At 51.8% G+C, this 25738-nt stretch overlaps 2 protein-coding genes and 1 long non-coding RNA gene across 4 annotated transcripts in view; 1 reads left to right on the top strand and 2 right to left on the bottom strand.

The window, feature by feature from the left end:
- The window catches only part of COL4A2 (collagen type IV alpha 2 chain), a 199989-nt gene extending 181692 nt beyond the window's left edge, over positions 1–18297 (top strand). The window contains exons 40-48 of the mRNA XM_023217645.2: positions 1837–1962; positions 7297–7413; positions 8750–8911; positions 8991–9089; positions 9455–9601; positions 9761–9877; positions 11701–11892; positions 13211–13497; positions 17204–18297. Of these exons, the coding sequence (XP_023073413.1) occupies positions 1837–1962; positions 7297–7413; positions 8750–8911; positions 8991–9089; positions 9455–9601; positions 9761–9877; positions 11701–11892; positions 13211–13497; positions 17204–17461 (1505 nt within the window). The 3' untranslated portion in view covers positions 17462–18297. The remainder of the gene's footprint in view (positions 1–1836; positions 1963–7296; positions 7414–8749; positions 8912–8990; positions 9090–9454; positions 9602–9760; positions 9878–11700; positions 11893–13210; positions 13498–17203) is intronic.
- LOC111546318 lies at positions 1091–8056 on the bottom strand. 2 transcript variants are annotated; one of them, XR_002732730.2, is made up of 3 exons: positions 6809–8056; positions 6512–6551; positions 1091–3802 (listed from the first exon to the last, which is right to left on the bottom strand). It is a non-coding gene; the product is annotated as an uncharacterized LOC111546318 (long non-coding RNA). The 2 variants fall into 2 exon arrangements; XR_002732731.2 differs by having other exon boundaries at positions 1093–3802; positions 6512–7696; positions 7792–8056.
- The window catches only part of RAB20 (RAB20, member RAS oncogene family), a 51496-nt gene continuing 39196 nt past the window's right edge, over positions 13439–25738 (bottom strand). The window contains exons 4-6 of the transcript XR_004228680.1: positions 19143–19266; positions 16374–16488; positions 13439–16209 (exon numbers count right to left, since the gene is read on the bottom strand). The gene's annotated coding sequence lies outside the window, so the exon portion shown is untranslated. The remainder of the gene's footprint in view (positions 16210–16373; positions 16489–19142; positions 19267–25738) is intronic.

The raw sequence follows: 25738 nt of genomic DNA, 5'->3' as shown, positions 1-25738 counted from the left end.
CGATAGCGCTGAGTCTATGGGCACCCACAGGCTGGGAGCCAAAAACAACCGAAATGGGTTTCCTCCCAGTTCTGGAGGCCGGAGGCTGGGATCAGCATGCCCGCGTGGTCGGGTTCTGGGAGGGCCGCGTCCTGGCTGCTCGCTGTGTCCTCACAGGAGAGACACCCGCTCTCCCCTGTCACTTCTTATAAGGGCAGTAACCCCATCTTGGGGCCCCACCCTCATGACCTGGCATAACCCTAATTACTTCCCAAAGGCCCCCCCTTCAAATGCCATCACACTGGAGTTAGGGCTTCCACTTGTGAACTTTGGGGTTGGGGAGAATGACACCATCAGTCCATAGCAGTGGCGAACCAAGGGCTTCTTATTCCACAGGAAAAAGAAACTGACACCTTTCATAGCATTTTTCTGGCTTATTTTATAAACTATTGTAGCACATTTTTTTCCCTGGAGGGGATATAAAGCCTCATTATTTCCAACAACCAATGGCAGAATAAGGTTTCCATCCTGAGCCCTTCCAGGATATAATAACAGCAGCTGGATGTCGATTCATTCCTCACAAGGATCGCCAGGCTTTCCCACAGAAGGCCTCCCTTTAGCCTGTCCTCCCCGAGAAGCTGAGATAGCAATAGTGCAGGAAGGCTTGGCAGCTTCTTGAAACTTCTTTATTTTAAATTCAGCTATTTTCACCCTAACTCTTTTTTTTTTTTTTTTGAGACGGAGTCTTGCTCTGTCACCCAGGCTGGAGAGCAGTGGCCGGATCTCAGCTCACTGCAAGCTCCGCCTCCCAGGTTTACGCCATTCTCCTGCCTCAGCCTCCTGAGCAGCTGGGACTACAGGCGCCCGCCCAGCTCCAGCTAGTTTTTTGTATTTTTTAGTAGAGACAGGGTTTCACCATGTTAGCCAGGATGGTCTCGATCTCCTGACCTCGTGATCTGCCCGTCTCGGCCTCCCAAAGTGCTGGGATTACAGGTTTGCGCCACCGCGCCCGGCCACACCCTAAATCTTAATGTCCTTGTCTTTTCATTTAATTTTGTAATCTATTATAGGACTAACAAAATAACATTTGAAGGACATCAGGCACTAAGTGGGGAATCATTTTATTATTGATTGTGTCTTTTTTTCAAAAGATAACCTTGTTTTCTTTTCAATATATACAAATTATTTATGTTCAGTGGAGAAAAAAATTAACACATTTAAACACATTTAAAAATTAACACATTTAAGAAGGAAAAAAGCACCCATAATCCTAAAGCTGCTTTTAGAATGTGCTCTTTGTAGATGTTTCATATAGCCAAATACTGCTCTGTCTACAGATGAATTTGTGTGTGTGTATATGACATGTAAATTCACGCACTCCTGCGTCATTAACACTCCATTCCAGTTCCAATGGGCAAGTGGCGGGAGATCCTCGTCAAGTTGTCTTGCTGTTTCCTGCCACGATGGCGGTGAACACCTGTTATGAGAACGGGAAGACTTTAGACAGTGTTTACTTTGAAAACCTAATTAAGCATAGCCTGAAGAGCAGCCCCCAGGAGCCAAGAGGCCTGGGAGGGGTCCCAGCTCCTTGACCCACTGTTTCTGTGAATTTGGACCCTCTGATGGGCCTCGATCCTCTTATCCATAAAGCCAAGGGCTTCCACTGTGATCTCTGTAAGATCCCTTTCAAATCTCACTCCTGCGACCTGGAGGCCATATATTGTCATGCAAGCTGAAATCACCATGGCTGCCTCTGTTTCTCTGCTTTTGAGGCACCCCGAGCTGTTCTTTCACTTAGGAAAGTCAGCTGTGTGGTTGGAAACACCGACCTCAGCTGCTGTCATAACTCTTCCACAGGTGCCGACCTCCACGGAGACCCAGGCTTCCCAGGCCCTCCTGGGGACAGAGGTGACCCAGGAGACGCCAACACCCTTCCAGGCCCTGTGGGAGTCCCAGGACAGAAAGGAGAGCAAGGAGCACCAGGTGAGGCCACACATTCCAAAGCCAACTTTGCTGTCCCCATAACCAGAACCCACCCCGAGGTGGGGCCATGGATTGTCTATGGGGTGGGAGAGGCTGCTCAGAAGTGCAGGAAAGAGCTGGTTTTTCTGGGGAGGACTACCTGTTGCAGAACCTGTCAGCTAGTCTTAGTTTGTTAGGCAATTTATTTTTTCCCATCTGTGTTAGTGAGGCACTGACCACCCATCCCCAGGACTAACTGATAAGCTAGTCTATCAGTTAGATAGACTGGCCTAGAGACCCTGTCAGATCCCTCCGTGTGCCCAGGGCGCTGGCACAGGACTTGCCATAACAAGCACTCTGGGTAGTGAATGTGCGAATAAATAAATGCATTAAACCTCCTAGCAGAGCCACGCTGAACCATACTTGGGTAGGAAATAACTAGAAACCTATCTTCCCACCCCATAGCCTCCCAGCTCACCAGTCAAGGTGGGCTCAAGTCTAAATGGCAGTGAGAAACATTTCTAGATAAAAATAGAAACCAGCACCTTCCTGGGAGCCAGTCTGCTAAGGGTGTTGTGGTCTTATTGTGCATGAGCCCACAGTCCCAGAGCCTGTTTCTGAGATCAGTGAGCCTCTCCCGCACCCCACCCACCTCACCAGCCTGACCAGGTACATCTCCTGGCTCAGGTATGGGAGCTGGGCAGCACACCTGGACGGACAGTCTGGGCACCCTGGGCTCCATGGTGGGAACAAAAACTCTGGCTTCCATGCACAAAAGCCTGAGTTTTTCTAGTGCCAACTCCCCATGAAGCTAGAACCAGACACCCACAGGAAAGGAAGTCAGAACCAAGAAGGCCAGCAACCCTGACTTTTTCTGGGGTGCAGGGATATCTCAAGGCTTGCAGATCACATCTGACTCTCCAGGATCTGCTGCCTGCCCTCTCCCCTCATCAAGAGCTAGAAACTCCGGAATCCCCTAGCCTCAGAGCTCCACAGCACTGATCTGAAGATAGGAGAAAGAGGAGGGGCGCTGCCAACAGGACCCAGACTATCCTGGGAGGCTGCATGGTGCTGCCAGAGCCCTAGTCAGGGTGAGGATACAGGACAGTACACCAGCACAGCCTCAGCCAGGGATGGGGATCTAGGGTCAGTCCACCAGCACAGCCTCAGTCAGAGTTGTGGATCTAGGGTCAGTCCACTAGCACAACCTCAGTCAGGGATGAGGGCCTAGGGTCAGTCCACCAGCACAGCCTCAGTCAGGGATGAGGATCTAGGGTCGTCCACCAGCACAGCCTCAGTCAGGGGTGAGGATCTAGGGTCAGCACACTAGCACAAGCTCCACTCAGGAGTGAGAATCTAAGGTCAGTCCATCAGCACAGCCTCAGTCAGGGGTAAGGATGTAGGACAGTCCACCAGCATAACCTCTGCCAGGGATGAGGATCTAGGGTCAGCGCACCAGCAGAAGCTCCACCCAGGAGTGAGGATCTAAGGTGACTCCACCAGCACAGCCTCAGTCAGGGGTGAGGATCTAGGTCAATCCACCAGCACAGCCTCGCTTGGGTGAGGATCTAGGTCAGTACACCAGCACAGCTTCAACCAGGATTGAGGGTCTAGGGTCGGTCCACCAGCGCAACCTCCACTCAGGACTGAGGATCTAGGTCAGTCCACCAGCACAGCCTCAGTCAAGGGTGACGATCTAGGGTCAGTCCGCCAGCATAAGCCTCCCGGGAGCCCAGCAGTAGAGTTGACCATGCCCATGACCTTTAAATCAGACACCTGTTGGGTTCCTGTTCTGCATCTCACATGCGCCATATTTTTATCCTGTGACCTTGGCCATGGTATTGAATGTCTCTGGCCTTGTCTGTAAAATGAGAATAAAAATGTGCTTGTGAGTATTGGGAGGATACAATGAGATACTACAGGTAAAGCTCTTGCACACAGGAGGCCAGCAATGAATGTCTGCTATTTTTAAAGGCCTCGAAACAGCATTGTTTTCAGAGTGTCATGATGATCACTTTACCAGTCTGTCACCTGAAAGCCATCTGGGAACTTAGCAATGGGGAAGACTTGGCCAGCAGATGTGGAGCGGAGATCCGGCGCAGGGAGGGGCGGAGGAAACTGAGATGGGATTTCGACAGGGTGCACACAGTGGGCCGTAGAGGGGGGTCACAGAGCACAGCTGCTAGCATTTCGTATGACCATGCATTTTTAAAGTTTGATTCACACAGCATGATGTTCAGGCCCTGTACTTGACCACAAAAAAAGTTAAGATTTCCATCCCCAAGGGCAGAAATTTACCTCATTTATTTTCCACTTACACCTCAGCAAAATGCTTGTCCCTGAGTGAGTGCTCAACAAATACTTGTTGGAGAAGAATATTGTGAAACTGTAGGATAATTTTCTGACATCAGTGGAGAGTTATGTGTAGCTCGGAACACCCCTAAGGTTGCATTGATGGCCTTATTACACATTTGATCTGTGTGGGACCCATTTATCAAAACTCTATGTGACCTCCTGTGGCGCTCCCTGCCTTGCATCCCAGGGACCTGGACGGTGTCCCCGGCTTCCAAGCCACCGTGAGGCATGCTGACTTTTGTAAGCCATGCCCCCACCCTCGACCTGCACGAACATCACAATGGGCCCACGAGCTGATGACTACAGAGCAGGTCCTGGAGGCCAGAGCAGACACTGCCCAGTGCCACTGGGCCTTGCCATATGAGGCCACTGCCTCTGGCTAGTGATGAGGGAAAGACGACTTTCTGTGATGACCTTCACACACTGATATAATGTCATTCAGGATACACACTTTTCTCTGAAAATATGGGAATAATTTGAATCCATTATCTTCCTTTGCATGAGTCGCATCTCATTTGTGTTAGTTCGTTCTCATGCTGCTATGAAGAAATACCAGAGACTGGATAATTTATAAAGGAAAGAGGTTTAATTGACTCACAGTTCTGCATGGCTTGGGGGAGGCCTTAGGAAACTTACAGTCATGGCAGAGGGGGAAGCAAACACATCCTTCTTCACTAGCAGCAGGAGAGAGAAGTGCCGAGTAAAGGGTGGGGGGAAGCCCCTTATAAAACCATCGGATCTCGTAGGAACTCCCTATCAGGAGAACAGCATGACGATAGCTACCCGCATGATTCAATTACTTCCCACCAGATCCCTCCTACGACATGTGTGGATTATGGAAACTACAAGTCAAGATGAGATTTGGGTGGGGATACGGCCAAACCGTATCACAGTTCACTGAAGCTAGAATTTGCAACCTCACCTGTGTCTGCAGCTGACATTCAAGCATCAGTTCCTGATTTGGCCTTGAGTCATGCAACATGGGCCTTCATGGAACCCCTGTTAGTGAGACTTTTTTATGTCAGTACTGAGGACGATCTGTGGGGGCTACTGAGAAATCTTGGTGGTTTTCATCTAGATTCCAGCAAACTGACTCATGTTTGCTAAATGTTCTCATTAACAGAGTCCTCGTCACTGCAGTTGAGTTAATTATGTTTTCGTGGGAATCTGCCAGTCTGGGGATTGCACTGGATCATCTAACTCAGGAGTCTGCCATTATTTACTGACACCATCTGTTTCGGGGAGTTTGTGACAATAGCTAGAAGCAGTTCAATTGGTGTCATTTTATATCAAACCACAGATGGTGGCTCACTCATGCCCTCAGGGCTAATGAACCCACTTGCACTTGTCTGTGATTTGTGAGACAAGCCTCACCTCTCTAAATATTTCTCCTGCTGTTTGTTTTGTCCTACTTGGAAGCACGCATGAATGGAATCCTTTCCCCTGGGATGGATAATGGATACCAGGATCTTCCAAGGGGAAAACCTCTTCCTGCTGCTGATAGGTATAGATTAGTCATAAAGCCAGAGGGGAAACAGAAAACCACTGTTGCTACGTTTTCTCATTTTTATAGATTTGCACTGTTTGGCCCAGCTCACTCTCCTGCGGAGCAGAAATGATGCCCTCCTTGCCCACTTGGACATTCGGACATTTTGCAGGGTTCTAATACTAATGTTGGTCCCCAGCCCTTCCGGAAAAACAAAAGACTGAAGGTGGTTAGGAGGGAAAGTAGACTTAATCCGCCCAGACTCAGGTCCACACTGATTTCAAACCACCACTGCCCTACAGCACATAAAGCTCCATTAGTGGCTTGTTGGCTGACAGCACAGGAAGGAGTGGAATTTCCACAGATTTCCTTATGTGGCCGTTTCTCTCTTACTCCCCTGCTAGTGCCAAAGAGCTCCAATCTTTGACCCAAAAACTGTTGGTTCTTGTTATTCACCATAGTTATGTTCTGAAGTCACCAAGAACACTGACTTTGTGAATACTGAACCATTGCTCCTAGGGGAAATACAAGGCTAGGTTCCTGCAAGCCTCTGCTCACAAGATGTTTATCAGTGATCAATATGTAACCTGGTTTTCTGTGTAATGGCACCTCGTTTAGTGTGGATTGCTGATTCATGAACACTCAACACGCACTCTCACTCGTGCCTGAACGCAGCTTCTCTTACGTACGTGTTTCTCCATAAGGGACTTCACAGCCTTCTTCACTTACCAACACTAGGCTGCGCTTCAACACAATGCATGGGGGGCATCTGAAACAGCAAAATCACCAGCATAAAGCACAACAATGTGGAAAACAGGGCACTACAGAGACCAAGACAAGGACATGTGTGTACAGTGTGAGCTGCAGCAAGAAGGCAGGAGCGTCACCTTGCTGGACCTCAGCTGGGACTCATTTTGCTTCTGTGTATAGCTGTGAATGCCAGTGTTTATTTGGGGGGGATTCCAAGTGAGTTTTAGTGAGCAGACAAGTTGGGAAATACAGAATCTGTGAATAATGAGGACCCACTTTGTCCAAGCTGGGATCCAAGGCACTGGAGGACAGCCACAGGGAGGGTTGACCATACTGATGTCAATTGCAAGCCTCATTTGCAGCAATTTTTCAACCTTCCATCCATCACGTGTGCTGACCTCTGTCCACATGTATCAGGATCAGAATCTGAGCGGCTGTGCTACGCCTGGGGCTGAGGCTCCATCTAAGCATGATCGGGCAGTGCCTTGGGGAAGTGGAGCACAGGCAGAAGGATCCCAGTGGAGGGCTCCTCACAGGAGAAAGGCTGGAGCTGGGGGAGGGGTTCACAGCCCCTCCCTCCCCAACCCCACCCTGAGAGCCTCCCCAGCCCCATCATGAGATGATCCTTGGTCTGAGGGCACCTCCCATCACTGTCTCACTCACTAGGCTCTGGTCCAGCACAGGTGATGGTGTGGAGGGAAAACAGTAGATTTGAAAAGTTGGGTGCTAATGCTGAAAATAACGTCTTCTGTTTTCATCCTAAGGGGAACGAGGCCCACCTGGGAGTCCAGGACTTCAGGGGTTCCCCGGCATCACGCCCCCTTCCAACATCTCCGGGGTACCTGGTGACAAAGGGGCGCCAGGGATATTTGGCCTGAAAGGTAAGCAGGACTTATGCATCTGTGCTTCGACATCTCTAGGGGCAGGAGCCGGCAATGGCCCACTTAATCTAGGGGGAGAACGGATGTTCATTTCCACACTGTGCCCAGACTCTGGTCAAAGGGGAGGGGCCATCATGGTCCTCCTGTATCATCTCCATCACCTGTACGACCTGGTCCCCGGGAAGCCGAGACACAGGCCATGTCATTTACTTACTGTAATAGCAGATATTCAAACCGCAGGGGACTCAGAAATGTGCGATATGAACGGCTTTCTTCTTCCTCACTGTATTGTGTTTAGACAAACATTAAATTTAATTTGCATTTCCTAATCACAAATGAGCTGAATATTGGAAAGAGGTGGCGTAAAGACGAAGTCACCTGTCAAACAAGCATTTGTGCGTCAGGGTTCACAGCAGCACTATTCACAAGCTCGAAGTGCTGAAAGTAACCCCAGTGTCCATCGACGGAGGAATTAAGAAGCAAAATGCAGTCAGTACATGCCCAGCGCAAGAGGAGTCCGTCTTTTTTGTTTGGTGGTTTTCTTGTTTTTTTGTTGTTGTTTTTTTGAGACAGTCTTGCTCTGTTGCCCAGGCTGGAGTGCAGTGGCACGATCTCAGCTTGCTGCAATCTCCGCCTCCCGGGTTCAAGGAATTCTCCTGCCTCAGCCTCCCGAGTAGCTGGGATTACAGGTGCACACCACCACGCCCAGCTGGTTTTTGTATTTTTAGTAGAGACAGGGTTTCACCATGTTGGCCAGGCTGGTCTCAAACTCTTGACCTCAAGCGATCCTCTCACCTCGGCCTTCCAAAGTGCTGGGATGACAGGTGTGAGCCACCGCGCCCAGCCTTTATTCAGTCTTAAAAAGAAGGAACTCGTATCACCTGCTGCCACCTAGATGACCCTTGAGGGCATTCTGCTGAGTGAAAGAAGCCAGTCACAAAAGGTCGGATCCTGTGATCCCACACATATGAGGCCCCTGAAGTCATCAGATTCATAGAAACAGAAAGTAGAATGGCTGTTGCTGAGGGTTGGGGGGTGAGGGACATGGGGAGTGAGTGTATAACGGGGACAGATTTCAGTTTAGAATGAGAAAGTTCTGGAGATAGTCGGTGGTGAAGGTGAATATATTTAATGCCACTGAGCAGTGCACCTAAAAATGATTAAAATGGTAACTTTTATGTTACATGTATTTTATGACAGTTTTTTAAAAACAAAGTCATTCCATGCCACAAACTTGCCAGAGACTGTCCCCTGAGTGGGTGACTGTGCACCTGACTGCCCCCAGGGGCCTTGGGGTCCTGTGTAAACCCTCCTTTCTTGTCCCTAATGCCAACAGGTTATCGGGGCCCGCCAGGGCCACCCGGGTCTGCTGCTCTTCCTGGAAGCAAAGGTGACACAGGGAACCCAGGAGCTCCAGGAACCCCAGGGACCAAAGGATGGGCCGGGGACTCCGGGCCCCAGGGCAGGCCTGGTGTGTTCGGTCTCCCGGGAGAAAAAGGTAACAGTGTCCTGGCCACAGTGAGAGGAGCCCCATCCCCACAGACGTTCGTGTCCCTGACGTCTTGTCTGTGTTGCAGGGCCCAGGGGTGAACAAGGCTTTATGGGGAACACCGGACCCGCCGGCGCGGTGGGCGACAGAGGCCCCAAGGGACCCAAGGGAGAGCCAGGATTCCCTGGTAAGTGGCCGTCTGCATACCTGCCGAGCTAGTGGCTCAGCCCAGCCTCTCCAGGCTTGGGGACATCCTGAAGGTCAGACGGCCAGGATCCTCTCCGGCATGAGTCCCATGTTGTAAAGAGCAGGGAGGAAACCAAGGCTGTGACTCGGATGTTGTCACAGGGCCTTGGTGAATGGAAAGTTTAATATTCCAATGGCAGGCGCTGAGTCACGACTCAGGCCCATTTGTGTCTGGCTCATCTCTAGAAAGCACCATTGTCCGGGAAGCTCCAAAAGGGGCCTCCCCAGGTGAGAAACGCAGTAGCACTCAGAGCAAGAGTGGAATGACCTTGTGTGTTTACTGGGGCCTCTCTGTTTCTCTTCCAGGTGCCCCCGGGATTGTGGGAGCCCCTGGGATTGCAGGGATCCCCCAGAAGATTGCCATCCCTCCAGGGACAGTGGGTCCCCAGGGGAGGCGAGGCCCCCCTGGGGCACAAGGGGAGATGGGGCCCCAGGGCCCTCCCGGAGAACCAGGTAGAGTGCTGAGCTGGGGTCTGGAGCCCCTCAGGGCTGCCCGGGCAAGGCCGGGGCCTGCTGGCATTACGTCCTCTTGTGTTCTCTTTGCTGATCGCCAGCTGTGCCAGGCATGGTGACCGTTTCCAGCCACACTCACACTTCTTTGATGGCTTGCAGGTTTCCGTGGGGCTCCAGGGAAAGCCGGGCCCCAAGGAAGAGGTGGTGTGTCTGCTGTTCCCGGGTTCCGGGGAGATGAAGGACCCATAGGCCACCAGGGGCCGATTGGCCAAGAAGGTGAGTGACCAGTGGCGAAGGACCTTCCCAGGTCCTAGTGCTATAGGTCTGACTGTGGTCTGCAGGAAAGGGACACATGAGAGCCCAGAAAAGCCAGAAATGAGGCGCTGCCCCACCCTCCTGCTCCCAGTCTGAGCATGCTGCTTCACTCCTGCGCCCAGCAGAACACCTGGCACCGAGTCCCGGGATGGCCTCCCTCCTTTTCCGGGGACACCTGCAGTGCTGCAGAGTGGGCAGCAGGGATCAGTAGACTTCAAGGATCAGGATTAGACAAGTAGCCAAAAACCAACTATTAAAATGTACTAGACTCACATTGCAAAGCCCTGTCTTTTTTTTTTTTTTTTTTTTTTTGAGACAGAGTCTCACTCTGCCTCACCCAGGCTGGAGTACAGTGGCGTGATCTCAGCTTACTGCAGCCTCTGCCTCTCGGGTTCAAGCAATTCTTCTGTCTTAGCTTCCCAAGTAGTTGGGACTACAGGCATGTGCCACCACACCCAGCTAACTTTTTGGTTTTTGTATTTGAGACAGGGTTTCACCACGTTGGTCAGGCTGGTCTTGAACTCCTGACCTCGAGTGATCGGCCCACCTCGGCCTCACAAAGTGCTGGGATTATAGGTATAAGCCACCATGCCCGGTCGTCTTACTTTTTTTTTTTTTTTAATTATTTGCACATATGCAGAATGAAATAGGCCAGGAGTAACATCTATTCATGCAAAAAAAAAAAAAAAAAATCCCAAATTTGTCTGAACCTGAGCTCAGTTTGAGCCAATGGTCTGCACATTAAAATTAAAATTAAGGCCAGGCGCACCTGTAATCCCAGCACTTTGGGAGGCTAAGGCGGGCGGATCACGAGGTCAGGAGATTGAGACCATCCTGCGCCACTGCACTGCAGCCTGGGCGACAGAGTGAGACTCCGTCTCAAAAAAAAAAAAAAAAATGAACCATAGGTAGCATTTTTCCGAGTCAAAGGAAATAGCAGTCCCCTGTCCCTGGGGTCAGATCCACAGCCAGCAAATTATGGGTAATGTGGGGTGCACCTGCAAACAAATGCCGGCAAATCAGAGCCCGCCCGGGGTAGGAGACAAGCTCGGGACGGCGGAGGGGAAGTGTCCTGGGAGAAAGGGCCACGACCATGGGTGTCCCTTGGAGGGGAGGGGACAATGGGAGAAAGGTTCACCAGGGACAGCCGAGAAACATCCACAGAGCTGCTTTGCTGGAGGCAGATGAGCCACCCCATGGGCTCCCTGGGTAGGAGTTATAGGAGGCGGGTCTTGGCTGCGCAGAGAAAGAACATTCTAACCCAGGATGTGGTCAGGTGCGCGGTCAGCGTGGCCTGCAATGAGTCACGTCTCCTCCAGCAGAGGGAGGCCACTGCTGGGGGTGGGGGCTGGCCTGTGATACTCCTCTGGACACTTCCAACTCCAGGCACGCTGGGCATATCCTGAGGGGCACACGCCTACCTATGGCTGACTGAGTCCTTTATGGAAAGGACCCCTCCTCTGCCCAGTGCCCTCACTGCCATCATTTCATGCTACTAAGCATAAAGTGTAGATCAAATCCTTCCCAATAGTCTCCTGATCTCAACAGACAGCCCCAAGATCTGGGGAAGGAAAGCAACGGTTCTAGGCGCACCTGGAAACTGCCCTGCACCCCTGGGCTCCGAGGTTTCAGTGGGGCAGCTGTAAAGGGGGCTGCTCTCTCTCTCGGGCTGCAGGTGCATCAGGCCGTCCGGGGAGCCCGGGCACCCCTGGGTTCCGAGGTTTCTGTGGGGCAGCTGTAACGGGGGCTGCTCCTTCTCCCTCTCTCTCTCTCTCGGGCTGCAGGTGCACCAGGCCGTCCGGGGAGCCCAGGCCTGCCCGGTATGCCAGGCCGCAGTGTCAGCATTGGCTACCTCCTGGTGAAGCACAGCCAGACAGACCAGGAGCCCATGTGCCCGGTGGGCATGAACAAGCTCTGGAGTGGGTACAGCCTGCTGTACTTCGAGGGCCAGGAGAAGGCACACAACCAGGACCTGGGTAGGTACCTCCCACCTGGCCCCCATGATCTGCTCAGGGCTGGCCTGGAAGTGGCTAAGGTCAAAGGGCCACAGCGAGACTCCCAAACCCTTCACGGCTGATCAGTTCCCCTGATGAAGGGTCCACCCACATTCCTGGAGGTGCAGAAAGATTAAAATGGCCTTTGAAGCAGAAGCCTTACAAAGCCCTTAAACCTCAGGACCTTAACACAGGGACCTGCCTTTTAACTTGGTATCGACTTCCGCAGGCGCCCATGTGACCCGTCTGACCCTTGACCCCTCTCCAGTGGAGACCACCAATTACTTCACCTCCTTCTTGCTTTTTGACCCAAGTTCTGTAGACTTGGAGTCAGGCAGGGGCCATAAGGTGCTGGGGTTCGTATAAGACTCTCCCATACAGGACCCCAGGAAAACGGACCCACGGACACGTGTGCATGCTCTTATTCAAGGAAGCCTTTAAAAGGCACTAATGTGACTTTGAATACAGAAAACGCAACACACACAAATTACAAGTGAAGGTGGCTTAGTCTGAGGTCCTCTTTGAGGGGGTGACGGGAAGGGTCTCCGGGACACTGGCTGTGTTCTGCCTCCTCAGTGCAGGTTACACCAGGTGTTCTGCCCCCGGAAAGCATGCAGCTGGCTCACGGCGCCAGCACGTTCCTGCCTGTGCGCCCCACTTCCACAATGAGTTTCTAAAGAACAGTGAGGCAAAGGCCGCCAAGGATAAGGGCCTAGAATAGATCTGGGAACAGGGCCAAGGAGGCAGGCCTAGCCCAGGCATGTCTGCTAAAGGTGGCTGCACTTCTGGGTCTGAGCTTTTCCATAGTCCCTGTGAAGAGGGAAACCTGCGTGGCCGCATCATTCACCGTGGCCAGGAGATAAAGGCTGTCTTCATCTCTAGAAGCAATAAGGCTACATGGAAGGGAGAGGGGCCAGGGCTCCTTCTGGGGTGGCTCCTTGGGGTCAAAGAGCGACCCCTTCGAGTACCATCAGAGTTTTCTTGGGGCCAGTGCCGTTAAGACCCCACTAAGGTAAGGCTCACCCAAAATGCTATTCCATGAAGACGCCACTCCCTGCTGATCCAGCTTGGCCCAGTATGTGTGAGAACTTGTAGAAGAACAGAGCTGTTCTGAAATGCCAGTGTAGTCTGTTTGATCAAAAAGAGAAAAAGAAAGAAATTGGAAAGCCTTAGCCTGGCTGAACTCCGCCAGGTGTCCTGGGGCAAGTCGGTGACACAGAGCCTCCCGGGCCTGGCTGGGGCTGGCGGGTGTGTCTTCTAGCCACACTGCACTGTGATCTCATGACCCCTCCTTCCGCAGGGCTGGCGGGCTCCTGCCTGGCGCGGTTCAGCACCATGCCCTTCCTGTACTGCAACCCTGGTGATGTCTGCTACTACGCCAGCCGGAACGACAAGTCCTACTGGCTCTCTACCACTGCTCCGCTGCCCATGATGCCTGTGGCCGAGGATGAGATCAAGCCCTACATCAGCCGCTGCTCCGTGTGTGAGGCCCCAGCCGTCGCCATCGCCGTCCACAGTCAAGACGTCTCCATTCCGCACTGCCCGGCGGGGTGGCGGAGTTTGTGGATCGGATATTCCTTCCTCATGGTATGTGGCATTTGCCCAGTTCCCCCCCCCAACCGCACCCTGGCTGGGGACACGGCAAGAACAGCTGCCTTTGTAAGAAGCGTCAGGGCAGTTGAGGGTGTGCACTGCACGAGGGCACTTGGCCCAGGGAGAGAGTGGGAGCTGGAATACAGCTTACACTTTGCTAACTGAGCCACATGCTGGGCACAGGGCTTCCCCCACCCAGAAAGGGCTCATTAATTTGCCACCAGGCCTTCGTAAGGAGTGTAACCAGGACGAATTTGCCTATTATCTGTCTTACTAGTATAACACCAACACCAAAGGTACAGCTGCTTTGGGTTTACCAAAGTCTAAATATATAGAAGACTTTTCTCCAGAATCCTGATCTTATTTAGAATCTGTCTGGAACCTTAAATACCTTCAAGAAATACCTATTAACTGCCTGGCTTAACATGGATATATATTCATGAGGAAAATTCTGGACTACCTTTGGGTATAAAACGGAGAGCCTATGTACTTTGAAATCCAGGAGAAGGTGCACAGCCAGGACCTGGGAAGGTGCCACCCACCCTGGCAGATCGCCTGTGGGTATGAAATAGAGAACTCTCAGCTTTGGCCAGATCAGGTTTAGCTTCATCTCCAGGGAAGAGACCACAGCACCGTAGTCTCTCTTGCAATATTACCTCTTAAAGCAGAGGCTCCTCAACTTGGAGTAGGGTCCCGTCCCGACACATTCATTGTAAGATGAAGATATCGTTAAGTTGAAAGTGCATTCTCAATTTATGATGGGTTTATCTGGATGTGGCCCCACCAGAAATCCAATAGTGAATTGAATACATATTGCTTTTGGCACCATCAAAAAGTCAAAACTCCAAATTGAAGTCTAACCATGGTAAATCGGGGACCATCTATCTGTATACTATCATAGGGAGAAAAGAGTCTCGCTGAGGACAGTGGGTCTTCCACTGAGTTTATAGGCATTATAACTGTCATCACTCCAACTACATGGATCGGATGCCCAGCATGTTAAATATTTCATAAATTATATATATATACACAAAATATAAATTACATAATGATTGCTAATCTTTCAAAACAGGAAAAAAAAGTCCAGATTCTAGGAAAGGAAGGAAAAGACAAACAGTATTGGCATTTTAACAAGTGTTGTTGCTATGATAAGTTGGAGCAACAGGATACTAAATCCTGGGGCAGGGACAGGCACAACTTCTACCTTTCCAGAAGCATATCATGGAAGGTGACTTTGGAGCAACCTTCTTTTGTTTCACAGTGACCTTTGGGGTGCCCCTGTGTCATGGAGGAAGTAAGCTTTGGTTGCTTCTATTTTTTTAACTCCCATTGTTAAAGTCAAAATAAATGAGCCTCTCTCTTGTGAAGGGCATGATTACACAGTATCCAAAAAGGCCAGGCATCCCCTGTTCTGTTAGCAATCAGGTTTCAAATTACTGTCACAAGATAAGCAGGCATTATCCTCTGCACACATACCTCTCTGCTTTAATAAATGGCTAACAGCCTCAGCAAGCCTGGAACTTGACATCCCCAAAAGGCATGGGTTGAGATGGCTGCTGTCACCCTGCTGACAGATGCAGGGGTCAGAACAGATGGGCCAGAAGTACCTTGACTTCTGAGAACAACAGAAAGTCCCCACCGGCCCTGACGATGGGTAAGTGAGCAGACACATCTGTGTACTGGAGATGTGCCCCTCCAGATGTGTCCTGACTGCTGTCTAGGAGACAGGACCTAAACCAAGACAGCTGTGTGCCTCGTCTGTGCTTTACATAGTCTTTGATCCCTTCCGTGTGGTGACAGGCATATGGTACCACTAGGGCTGCTGGTATCTCAGCATAATGAGAGCTGACTTTGGAGAGGAGAGGACAGCTCGGCTGAGAGCAACTGCCCCACTGTCCCCAGTGGATGCACAGAAGGCGAGAACAGTGCTGAGGCGAGCACCCGGCTCACCCTTCTTTTGTCCATGAGGATAGGTGGCCCCAGAGGATGCGTTTTCTGCATTCCCTACAAGCGAGCACCATGTGGGAGGGAGGACAAGGGCAGAGCCACGGATGCAGACTGCAGCAGCAAAAGCCATTTTCCTCCCTCCCTCAGTGGCCTCTCTCAAAGCGAGTCTGGTGGAGGCTCCAGTATCTAGCTGGCCATTATTTTAGTTCCTCTTTTTTCAATTCTGGCTACAATCTGGAGGCCTCACAGCCCCTTCTGCAGGTCACAGCCTCTCATCCAGGCAGTTCTCTTAAGATATACGAGCTGCTGTGAGTACCAAAGGCAGAGGCTTGCCCACTGAGAGGAGCACATTGGAAAGGGTGCGTGTGCCTGCACTGTGTGCACTTATGCACGTGTGTGCACAGGGGTGTGTACACAAGGATGTACTGCGTGTGCGTGTGCATGCATGGGTGTGCATGCGTGCATTTGTGTGTGCATGAGTGTACACTGTGTGTGTATGTGCGCGTGTATGCTTGTGCGTGTGTGCAGCAAACTCAGCTCTTACCTGGCTGTGCCAGCCTCTAAGACTTCGCACATCACGCTCCCTTCTGAGCTCGTGCTGGGAGTCCCAGGTGTCTCCCTTGGGCAGCTCCCAGCACAGCCTCGGCTCCTTCAGGCCACAGTGAAGCCACAGGTGCCCGGGAGGACGTCTCCACTTCTTATTCCCTGCTCATTAGCAGACAAGAGCAGGCAGCTCAGGGCTGGACAGGCTTCTGCCTTCTGTGAGCAGAACACTTTCTAAAGGTTTTTTGGTTTCTGTGTATGTTTAAAGGAAAGCTTAAACGAGGGCCCCTGCCCAAATACATCACAGTACAGCCCTTTTTTTCTGCAAACTGAACTGAGATATTTCTCTTCTAAGTAAACAGATTCCAAAGCCCACTTACCACTCAAAGCCTGCTCGGCCAAGCCAGATGGCACTTATACACAAACTCTGGGATCCAGGAGGCCTGCCATGCACTTCCATAAAGGCTAAACATGTTGACGCAACAGAAAGTAGACCTTTAAAATGAAAAAAACAGAAATAAGGCTCCCTTGAAGACCTCACCCAGCTCCCAGCCAGCCTCAGGATCAACTAATGATTTAACAACCTCTGACTGAAAAAAATTATTTAATTACACAAGTAATACAGATTTATTGTGAAAAATCAGCAAGTACGGATTTTTTAAAAATAACTAAAACCACTTATCTTTCCTCCCTGATCATCAGCATTTTCAGAGAAGGGGCTGGGAGGCCTGGTTGGGTGATTATTTTTAAGTTACTAGCCTCAGATGCTAGCCTACGTTTTAATTTTATTTTTTTCTTTTAAAAAGAGTAAACATTGTGTGATCTCTTCTGCCAGGTGTTTTTCTTTGAATGGTTGATTAGGCAGATGGTTTGTTTTGTTACTGAAATGTCATCAGTTGCATACCTGCTGTCCCTGCTCTAGTTCCTACTGAACGGCCAGCCTGGCTGCGAATTGGTGTCCACGCACCTGCCTCCGCAGCACGTCCTAGTGCCTGGGGCTGCCTCCTGCAGGGGCCCGGGTGTATTTCACCAACCCCCTCTTGCTGAAGGTGCATTCGTGAGGATGCCGCGGGTCCGTACTGACACCGATGGGGGGATGGTCATGGTTTGCTGTTCAGTAAAAACACACGCACAGAAGAGGGCTATGCCCTGACCCCGTGCCACCTGCAGCCTGTGATTCCTAACCCTGTCCTGCCCCCTCTCTGTGCAGCACACGGCGGCGGGAGACGAAGGCGGCGGCCAGTCACTGGTGTCACCGGGCAGCTGCCTGGAGGACTTCCGCGCCACGCCATTCATCGAGTGCAACGGAGGCCGCGGCACCTGCCACTACTACGCCAATAAGTACAGCTTCTGGCTGACCACCATTCCCGAGCAGAGCTTCCAGGGCTCGCCCTCCGCTGACACGCTCAAGGCCGGCCTCATCCGCACACACATCAGCCGCTGCCAGGTGTGCATGAAGAACCTGTGAGCCGGCGCGTGCCAGGAAGGGCCATTTTGGTGCTTATTCTTAACTTATTACCTCAGGTGCCAACCCAAAAATTGGTTTTATTTTTTCTTAAAAAAAAAAAAAGTCTACCAAAGGAATTTGCATCCAGCAGCAGCACTTAGACCTGCCAGCCACTGTCAGTGAGCGGGTGCAAGCGCTCGGGACCCCTGCAGGGCAAGCCCTGCCCATAAAAACCCAGGAGCAACCCTGGCCCCCGTCACCCCTGCTAGATGTCCCGCCTGGAGGCACCGCTAACCACTTCGCACACACCCATGTAACCACTGCACTTTCAAATGCCACAGACAACTCACATTGTTCAACTCACTTCTCGGGGTGGGATAGACGAGACAACAGCACACAGGCAGCCAGCCATGGCCAGAGGCTCGAGGGGCTCAGGGGCTCAGGCACCCGTCCCCACATGAGGGCCCTGTGGGTGGGCCTGGCCCTGCTGTCTACACCAGTGTTACGCCAGCTCTGCGTTCTCCCAAACACCGTTGATGTGAATTATCTTCAAGGCAAAACTGTGCTCTTTATGGTAAAAAACACTGATAATCACACAGCAGTCGGTCATTCTTTTGCCACATCCCTATAGACCATTGGGTTTGGCCAAACTCAGGTGGAAGTGGAGACCTTTCTAGGCGTCATTGTCAGCTCTGCTACTTGAAGGTACACCCCATAGGGTCGGAGGTGCTGTCCCCACTGCCCCACGTTGTCCCTGAGATCTAACCCCTCCACTGCTGGGGGTGAGCTGTGCTCTTCTGACTACCCCCTCCTGTGTAACGACTATAAAATAAAACTTGGTTTCGAATATTTTTAAACCCCAAGTTGCTGACTGCCTTAATCTTATCCTGTTCATAGAGCAAAACGTTTGATGAATGCAAGGCACTGCGTCCACCCTTGCTGCTGTTTTTATCCATCTCAGTAGAGTTGAACCCATTCGTGGTACTGCAGCCATTTCTCAGGGAATGTGTTTATAACTCACTAATGCTTACAGAGAACACCCCAACCAGGCCAGGCGTGCTGGCTTACACCTGAAATCCCAACAATTTGGGAGGCTGAGGCAGGTGGATCACCTGAAGTCAGGAGTTTGAGACCAGCCTGGCCAACATGGTGAAACCCCATCTCTACTAAAAATATAAAAATTTGCCAGCGCCCATAATCACAGCTACTCGGGAGACTGAGGCAGGAGAATCACTTGAACCCGGGAGGCAGAGGTTGCAGTGAGCTGAGATTGTGCCACTGTACTCCAGCCTGGGCAACAAAAGTGAAACTCCATCTCAAAAAAAAAAAAAAGAGAATAAAAACACCCCAACCAGTACTTGTGGGAATTTGGAGAAAGGGCACTTCACAAATGTATTTCCAAAGTCATTCAATTCGTTCCAACATAGGCTGGGTGCAGTGCCTCACATCTGTAATCCCAGTACTTTGGGAGGCTGAGGTGGGAGGATCACTTAAGCATAGGAGTTTGAGACTAGCCTGGACAATATAGTGAGACTCCATGTCTACAAAAAAAAAAGTTCCCACATAACTTCCCAAGTCAAAGCTCAGTATTTCAAAGAAACAGTCTCTGAGATTCAGCTCACAGAGTTTGACTCTCTGAAATGCAATCTCAAATTGAAGTTTTCCTAAGAAAAATGTTCACATTATGAAATAAGTATCTTACCTTATAATGTTTGAAATAGATAAACAGCTGCCCTAGCTCGTGTTCCCCCAGAAGCTGGCTAAGGCCAGGACCTCTACACAGCAGGGCTATGTGGGAAGGTGATTTCGGGAAGCCTGAGTGGGACCTGGAGGGGGAGAAACCAAGAATAAGAAAAGCCAACTCAAGGATGTGGGAATAAGGGGGTTACCACTGTGGACAGTTTAGGCTTGATCCTGCTTGGGATCCACCAAGGAAGGAGCCTCAGATGGTCCAGCCATGGCCTGGAAAGGGAAGTGTTCTCCATCAGCTGTGGTCTCGACTGGCCAGGGGTTGCCTGAGGGTGTTCATTCCCTCACATTCCCAGGTGCGCCACACACCAGCACGGCTGAGCGGGCTCCTACCAGATGCCAGGTAGAGGTGGTAGAGAACCAGGCAGAGCTGAGACATGGTGTGTCAGGCCACACCTGCACATGGCCGGTCACCACGGCAATAGCTGGTCACCACGGCAATAGCTGTAGCAAAACGGTGGGCCCAGAGCATGTGAGACGGTGATCAAGAGACCAGAGCTTGCAACCACAGCAACTCTAGAAGCTGGGAAGCAGCAATTCATTCTAGACTCCACCCCCACTGCCAAGGAGGCAACCACAAAGTATGCTGCGGTCCTGAAGACCCCTGCTCGCCTGGGGTAGGCTGGATACCTTGTGTGGCGGTCACACTTCAGCGTCAGTACCCAGTGTTAAACATCAAAGAAATGTTTCACCCTAGACCTAAAATACATGAGAAGACGAAGATCCTCAACAAAAGTGGTTTCCAAAATGTGGATTATAAAATATAAATCAATCACAATTCATAACCCCTACATGTGTGCCAAGGAGCCCACGATCCCGCTGAAGTACAGCGAGTGGAGATGCCTCATCTGGAGTCGAACCACTGGACATCCGCACCTTGAAAATCAGAGCTCTGTCCTTCATGGGCCCTGCATGTTGCATAAGACAGATTTTTCCAGGCTAGTTTCTTGGTGCCAGGAATAACTGCCCCGAGAGCTGAGCGTGCTTGAACCATCCACTAATGATGTTCCACATTTTCCAGAGGGTGGGTGCCCCAAAGTCAGAATCACCTCTGCCTCCCAGCTGCTTCAGACAGTGACTTTCAGCACCCCTGGCAGAGATGCTGCTGGAATGTGCATAAAGATGCACCTGCAGCCATCCTGACTGGCTAGGGGTACCCAGAAGATTCACAAGCCCCTGGAGAGCACATCAGCCTTTAATCCATCCAAGAAGAGCAAGTTGGCAAGGATGGCCTGGGTGGGTTGCTTCAGTGAGCTGGCCTCCAGTAAAATGCATCAAAGTACCTGTGTATCAGAGTGATGTCAAGAGAATCAGATCAGTCACTACACGTGAACATTCCTAAAGCTGCAGGCATGTATGCACTCGTACGTGTCCAGGACCTAAGAGGAAGGAGGTAGAGAATCGCTGCAACTTGGGAGTTCTAAATGTGTTGAGGTTGAGCACTATGATTTCAAATGCACAGTGCAGGGAAGGGAACAGAATGATTTGGAAAGTAAATTCCATGACATGCTAGACATGGGAGGGAAGGGTAACACGAGCTACCAGGAGGATCTTAAAGTGACAGACCAAACCCAAGCAGATGTCTTGAAGGCAACAAGGGAACAGCATCCTCACCTCCCACACGTGGTACAGCAAGAACCTCACTCTGCAGACTCAGGAGCCACCACGCGACAAATATCTATGAGCTGTCTGTATTCATACAGCGTAAGTTCAGCTCAGACAATAAAACGTAAGGCTGTCCTCCCCCTCCCCACTGAGAAATACTCAGTGTTTCTGGTTACACCTGGAGGTGGCTTTTCCTTGAGGCTGCCTTCCTGGAAAAGGGCCATCCACTTATTTAAAAAGAAAACACCGCGGAAGTGTCAGGAGCTCATTGAAGCCAGTAGGGGAAAGGTGCTGTTAATAATATGAGTAATTTGGAAATGAGTGGCGTCTCTAAGACCAAAGGCAAAGAGAACTGCACACAGCATTGTACTCTAGTGGATAAAGTTGTTTCTTGCAGGAGCACTGGTGAACAGTTCTGACACCACATTCATGCTAAAATTGAACCATTGGTTGGGCGCGGTGGCTCACACCTGTCATCCCACGACAGAGAGAGACTCTGTCTCCAAAAACAAACAACAACAACAAAAACTGAACCATTAATTAAGTGGATGGTCAGTGGGAGCCGTGTTTCTTATTGGAGGAGAATTTACAGCCAAGTGGGGAAATGACACAATGATTAGAGTCAGAGATATCAGAAGAACTCAGGTTTAGCCTATTATAGACACCTATAGTCGCATAAAGAAATATCTGTAGGTATGTGTGTCTATATAGGGGTAGGTATGTGTCTATATAGGGGTAGGTATGTGTCTATACAGGGGTCGGTACACATGCATGTATTTCTTTGCTCTGTCAGCTGAGAGGGCCTGGGAGAAGCAGCCCCCCAGGAGCAGTGAGCACACTGGCCCCAGATCTGGGTTTCTAACACTCTTCTCCAATAAAAGGACCCGAGGCTCCTCGGGGAGATGGCTGATTCTGAGACTGGGGCAGCAAATATAGACGATGAGACTGGAACATCTTGTAGTGGCAGAAAGGAAGGAAGTGCTCAAATAAAACCCCAAATGGACATATGTGGAAGTGACACGGGAGCCATCTGAAAGAGCTCCCTAAGACCCAAGACGAAGCCATCTGAACAAGAAAGTCAGATAGTATCGGATAACAACCCAAAGTATAAAATCAATATCCATAAGTCCATTCTGAGTCCTCAGCCTTCCTCTCTAAGGATGACCTGCTGTTCCCAGCACCCAGCAAGGTCCTCAAGGCTGAACAGTGTCCGAGGAAGAGTGGCTCATGGGTGGCGTGTCTCCTGCACGGCCTGTGCCCAGCTGTGCGGGGCGGCTATGGCTCCGATGTTGACACACGTGTGTGCAGCTGTGCAGTGGCGCGCATGGCACACGTACACCCTCCCCAGAAAAGAAGCACCTTTCCTGCTCCTACACCTCCCCATCAGACACTTCTCACAATTCTGCCAAAACCAAGGGAGATGAAAAACGAAATGTCACAAAGACAATGTGCCTTTTTTTTGAAACGGAGTCTGGCTCTGTTGCCCAGGCTAGAGTGCAATGGCAGGATCTCGGCTCACTGCAGCCTCCACCTCCTGGGTTCAAGCCATTCATTCCTGCCTCAGCCTCCCGAGTAGCTGGGAGAGGTGTGCACCACCACACCCAGCTAAATTTTTTTGTATTTTTTAACAAAGACGGGATTTCATCATGCTGGGCAGGCTGGTCTTGAACTCCTGACCTCAAGTGATCCCTCCCAAAGTGCTAGGATTACAGGAATGAGCCACCCCGCCCAGCCCCAAGGCAATGTGCTTTAAAGCGAAGCTGGCTTTCTCTCTGCCATTACTGAAAAAGGGAAAATCACTGCTTTCTGGCCATTTTTCTCTAGTGGCTTCCTCATGGTGACATCACTCTGCTGGGGTTGGAGGTGGAAGAGGACAGTCATCTTCCTCCCGTGGGCCAGCCCCTCTGCAAAGTGCTCTCCCAGGTGCTTTTCCTGCCTCCCACTACTCTGTGAAGTAGGCACTATATACCCCATTTCATAAAGAGATTTTCCCCAAAGATGGCAAATCAACTTGCACAAGATAACACGTGTACTCAGGGGGCATTCAAGCCAAACCTCTACACTGGGCTGACTTCCTACAAACAGCGACCATTGAGCATCGACCACGTGCCAGGCACCGAGGCACTTCACATAACATTACCTGCGCCGTTCAGAAGCCTCAAAGCGTGGGGTCATTTCCGCGTACTGCCGGAGTCCCTGCACCCGAGGGGTATTTCACAATTTCATTGTACAAACCCATTTTAATTAACTAGGTTCTTCTCAGAGGCCAGGAACACACACTTAGAGATGAGAGGCTGCAGCTGCAAAGCCACATGAGATGGGGCAGGAGGGGACTACTGTCTTCCCGAGTTTAAAATACGCCCAGGAGTCCCCTTCCCCCACCCCACCTGCAGACTCACACTTGAGGGGACCTTGCCACATGCAGGGGTGACTCAGGGACCTTCTCCTCCCATTCATGGCCAAAGTACAAGAACAAAGGGCAGATGGATGGGGTGGAGCCCGCTTAGAAGATGTGGGTCCCGTGATGGCATAAACCAGCCCTAAAGCTGGAGCCACTCCTACAGAGGCCATTTCATCCCACATGGGACAGGACCCCGCTTCTCCTCCAGGTGGGACCCATTCTTTTGCCTTAAGCTGGCTTCTTCTTAACTGTACACTCAAAAAAATAATCCATTTTATCTGCAGGATTCCTGGGAAAGGAATTCTTGCATTCAGATGATGAGGACTCTGTCCAGGGGGCTCTCACGCCTCCCTCGAAGCCGGGAGAACTCGCCCCTGGCCATGGGAGCCGCCCGCCACACAGGGGTTGGTGAACGAGGCCGCCATGCAGTGAGGCTGAGGGAGAGGGTTTGGAAGTGCTACTGGGGATGACAGTGACCAGTCCCAGGCCTGCCACCTTCAGACCGAGAGCAGGCACAAGCCAACTCTGCTCACTTAACTGAGACCAGCTCCCAGGAGACAGCATGCCAGGCCCCAATGCCTTCTCCCTGTGGGAAAATCTGGATGGGGGATAAAAAAAAAGGTGGGGCTGAGGCTTGTCCTGGACCCGTGGGCATCCACCATTTGCAGCCCGATCAACCAAGCCCACCTTTAGGGGAGGAAAGACAGGGCAGCAACTGGAACATGGCATTGAAAGTCCGAGGCTCATATTCCCAAGGCACCATGCCCCAGGCAGGACCTTCCACATATTTTGACATCCCAAGAAAACAGCCATTGTAGACTGAGCTGGGAGGGCCTTGTGAGGAAGTGTGGGGGGCTGGGAGCCAAGGCCTGGGCGTGTCTCACTCCAGCCACTGACACCCTGGCCCAGGACACACTTTCTCTGGCCTTGGGTCCGCACATCCTCAAGCAAGGTGCCCTCCAGATCTGATCCCTGAGGGCTGGGCCAGTGGGTTCAAGGCAAACACAAAGGGAAGGGGAGGGACACAGAGCTTCATAACCACGCAAGGACGCTTGCTCTGAAGGCCTCTGCACTCCCTGAAGGAAGCAGCCTGGACCACAAGGGAGGACTGCGCCGAAGAGCTTCCAGAGCAGGCACAGGAGGCTGAGTGCAGGCGGTATTATGTGTGTGCAGCGTCTCAGCTGTGCGTGTGTGCAGGGTCTCGGCTGGCGTGCAGGTCTCTCCACTGTGTGTGCAGGGTCTCGGCTGTGTGTGCAAGGGTCTCGGCTGTGCGTGCAGGGTCTTGGCTGTGCGTGCAGGGTCTCTCCACTGTGCGTGCAGGGTCTCGGCTGTGTGTGCAGGGTCTCGGCTGTGTGTGCAGCGTCTCAGCTGTGCGTGTGTGCAGGGTCTCGGCTGTGCGTGCAGGGTCTCTCCACTGTGTGTGCAGGGTCTCGGCTGTGTGTGCAGGGTCTCGGCTGTGTGTGCAGGGTGTCGGCTGTGTGTGCAAGGGTCTCGGCTGTGCGTGCAGGGTCTCTTCACTGTGCATGCAGGGTCTCGGCTGTGCGTGCAGGGTCTCTCCACTGTGCGTGCAGGGTCTCTCCACTGTGTGAGCAGGGTCTCAGCTGTGTATCCACCCCACCGCACCCAGCCCCTCTGTCCTGTTTCAACAGTGAGGCTCGAAAGATCCAGCACTGCGAAGTGGGAGGATGGAAGGCCCCTGCACACTGTGGGTCTAAGAAGAGGCTGTGCTCCTAATAAGGGCACGTAACAGCACGAGGGGCACAGGCCACCCTGCCTGGCCACAGAAAGGAAGATACGAGCTGGACTCCACCAACCAGGCCTGGGAGGATCTGTGCCTTTGAAATCCTCCAAACACCTGGAGGCCACCCTACTGCACTTCCACCAGGGTCTCTGGGGTCCGGGTCCCACCCTTCTTCCTTCTTCAGAGGTTTGTGGTCATTGCTCAGTAGGGACTCAGCCTGGTTAGAGTCTCCCAGGAGCACGGAGTGAAGGCTGAGCCCAGAGCCATTGCCCCTTCTCTCTGGAAGACAAGTACCATCTCCGTGTCTCATGGGCCTTGAGCAGCAGCTCGCCTCTGCTGGAGAGATCCACGTGCTGGGAGCACCCGTGTGCTATGGGGATCCGAGTGCTGGGGGGAACCCATGTACTGGAGGGACCCATGTGCCGGGGGGAACTGTGTGCTGGGGGGACCCATGTGCTGGGAGGACCCGTGTACTGGAAGGACCCATATGCTGGGGGGATCCACGTACTGGGGGGATCCGTGTACTGGGGGGATCCATGTGCTGGGGAGAACCGTGTGCTGGGGGGATCCGTGTTGCTAGGGGGACCCGTGTGCTGGGGGGACCTGTGTGCTGGAGGGACCAGTGTGCTGGGGGAATCCGTGTACTGGGGGGATCCGTGTGCTAGAGGGACCCGGTGCTGGGGGGACCCGTGTGCTGGGGGGGCCTGTGTACTGGGGGCCACCGGTGTGCTGGGGGGATTCGTGTGCTGGAGGCACCCATGTGCTGGGGGGAGCCCATGTGCTGGGGGACACCCGTGTGCTG

The sequence above is a fragment of the Piliocolobus tephrosceles genome, chromosome X (genome assembly GCF_002776525.5).
Source record: "Piliocolobus tephrosceles isolate RC106 chromosome X, ASM277652v3, whole genome shotgun sequence".
Lineage (NCBI taxonomy): Eukaryota > Metazoa > Chordata > Mammalia > Primates > Cercopithecidae > Piliocolobus > Piliocolobus tephrosceles.
The sequence above is the reverse complement of the archived record's forward strand: the minus strand, read 5'-3'. Positions and strand labels throughout refer to the sequence as shown.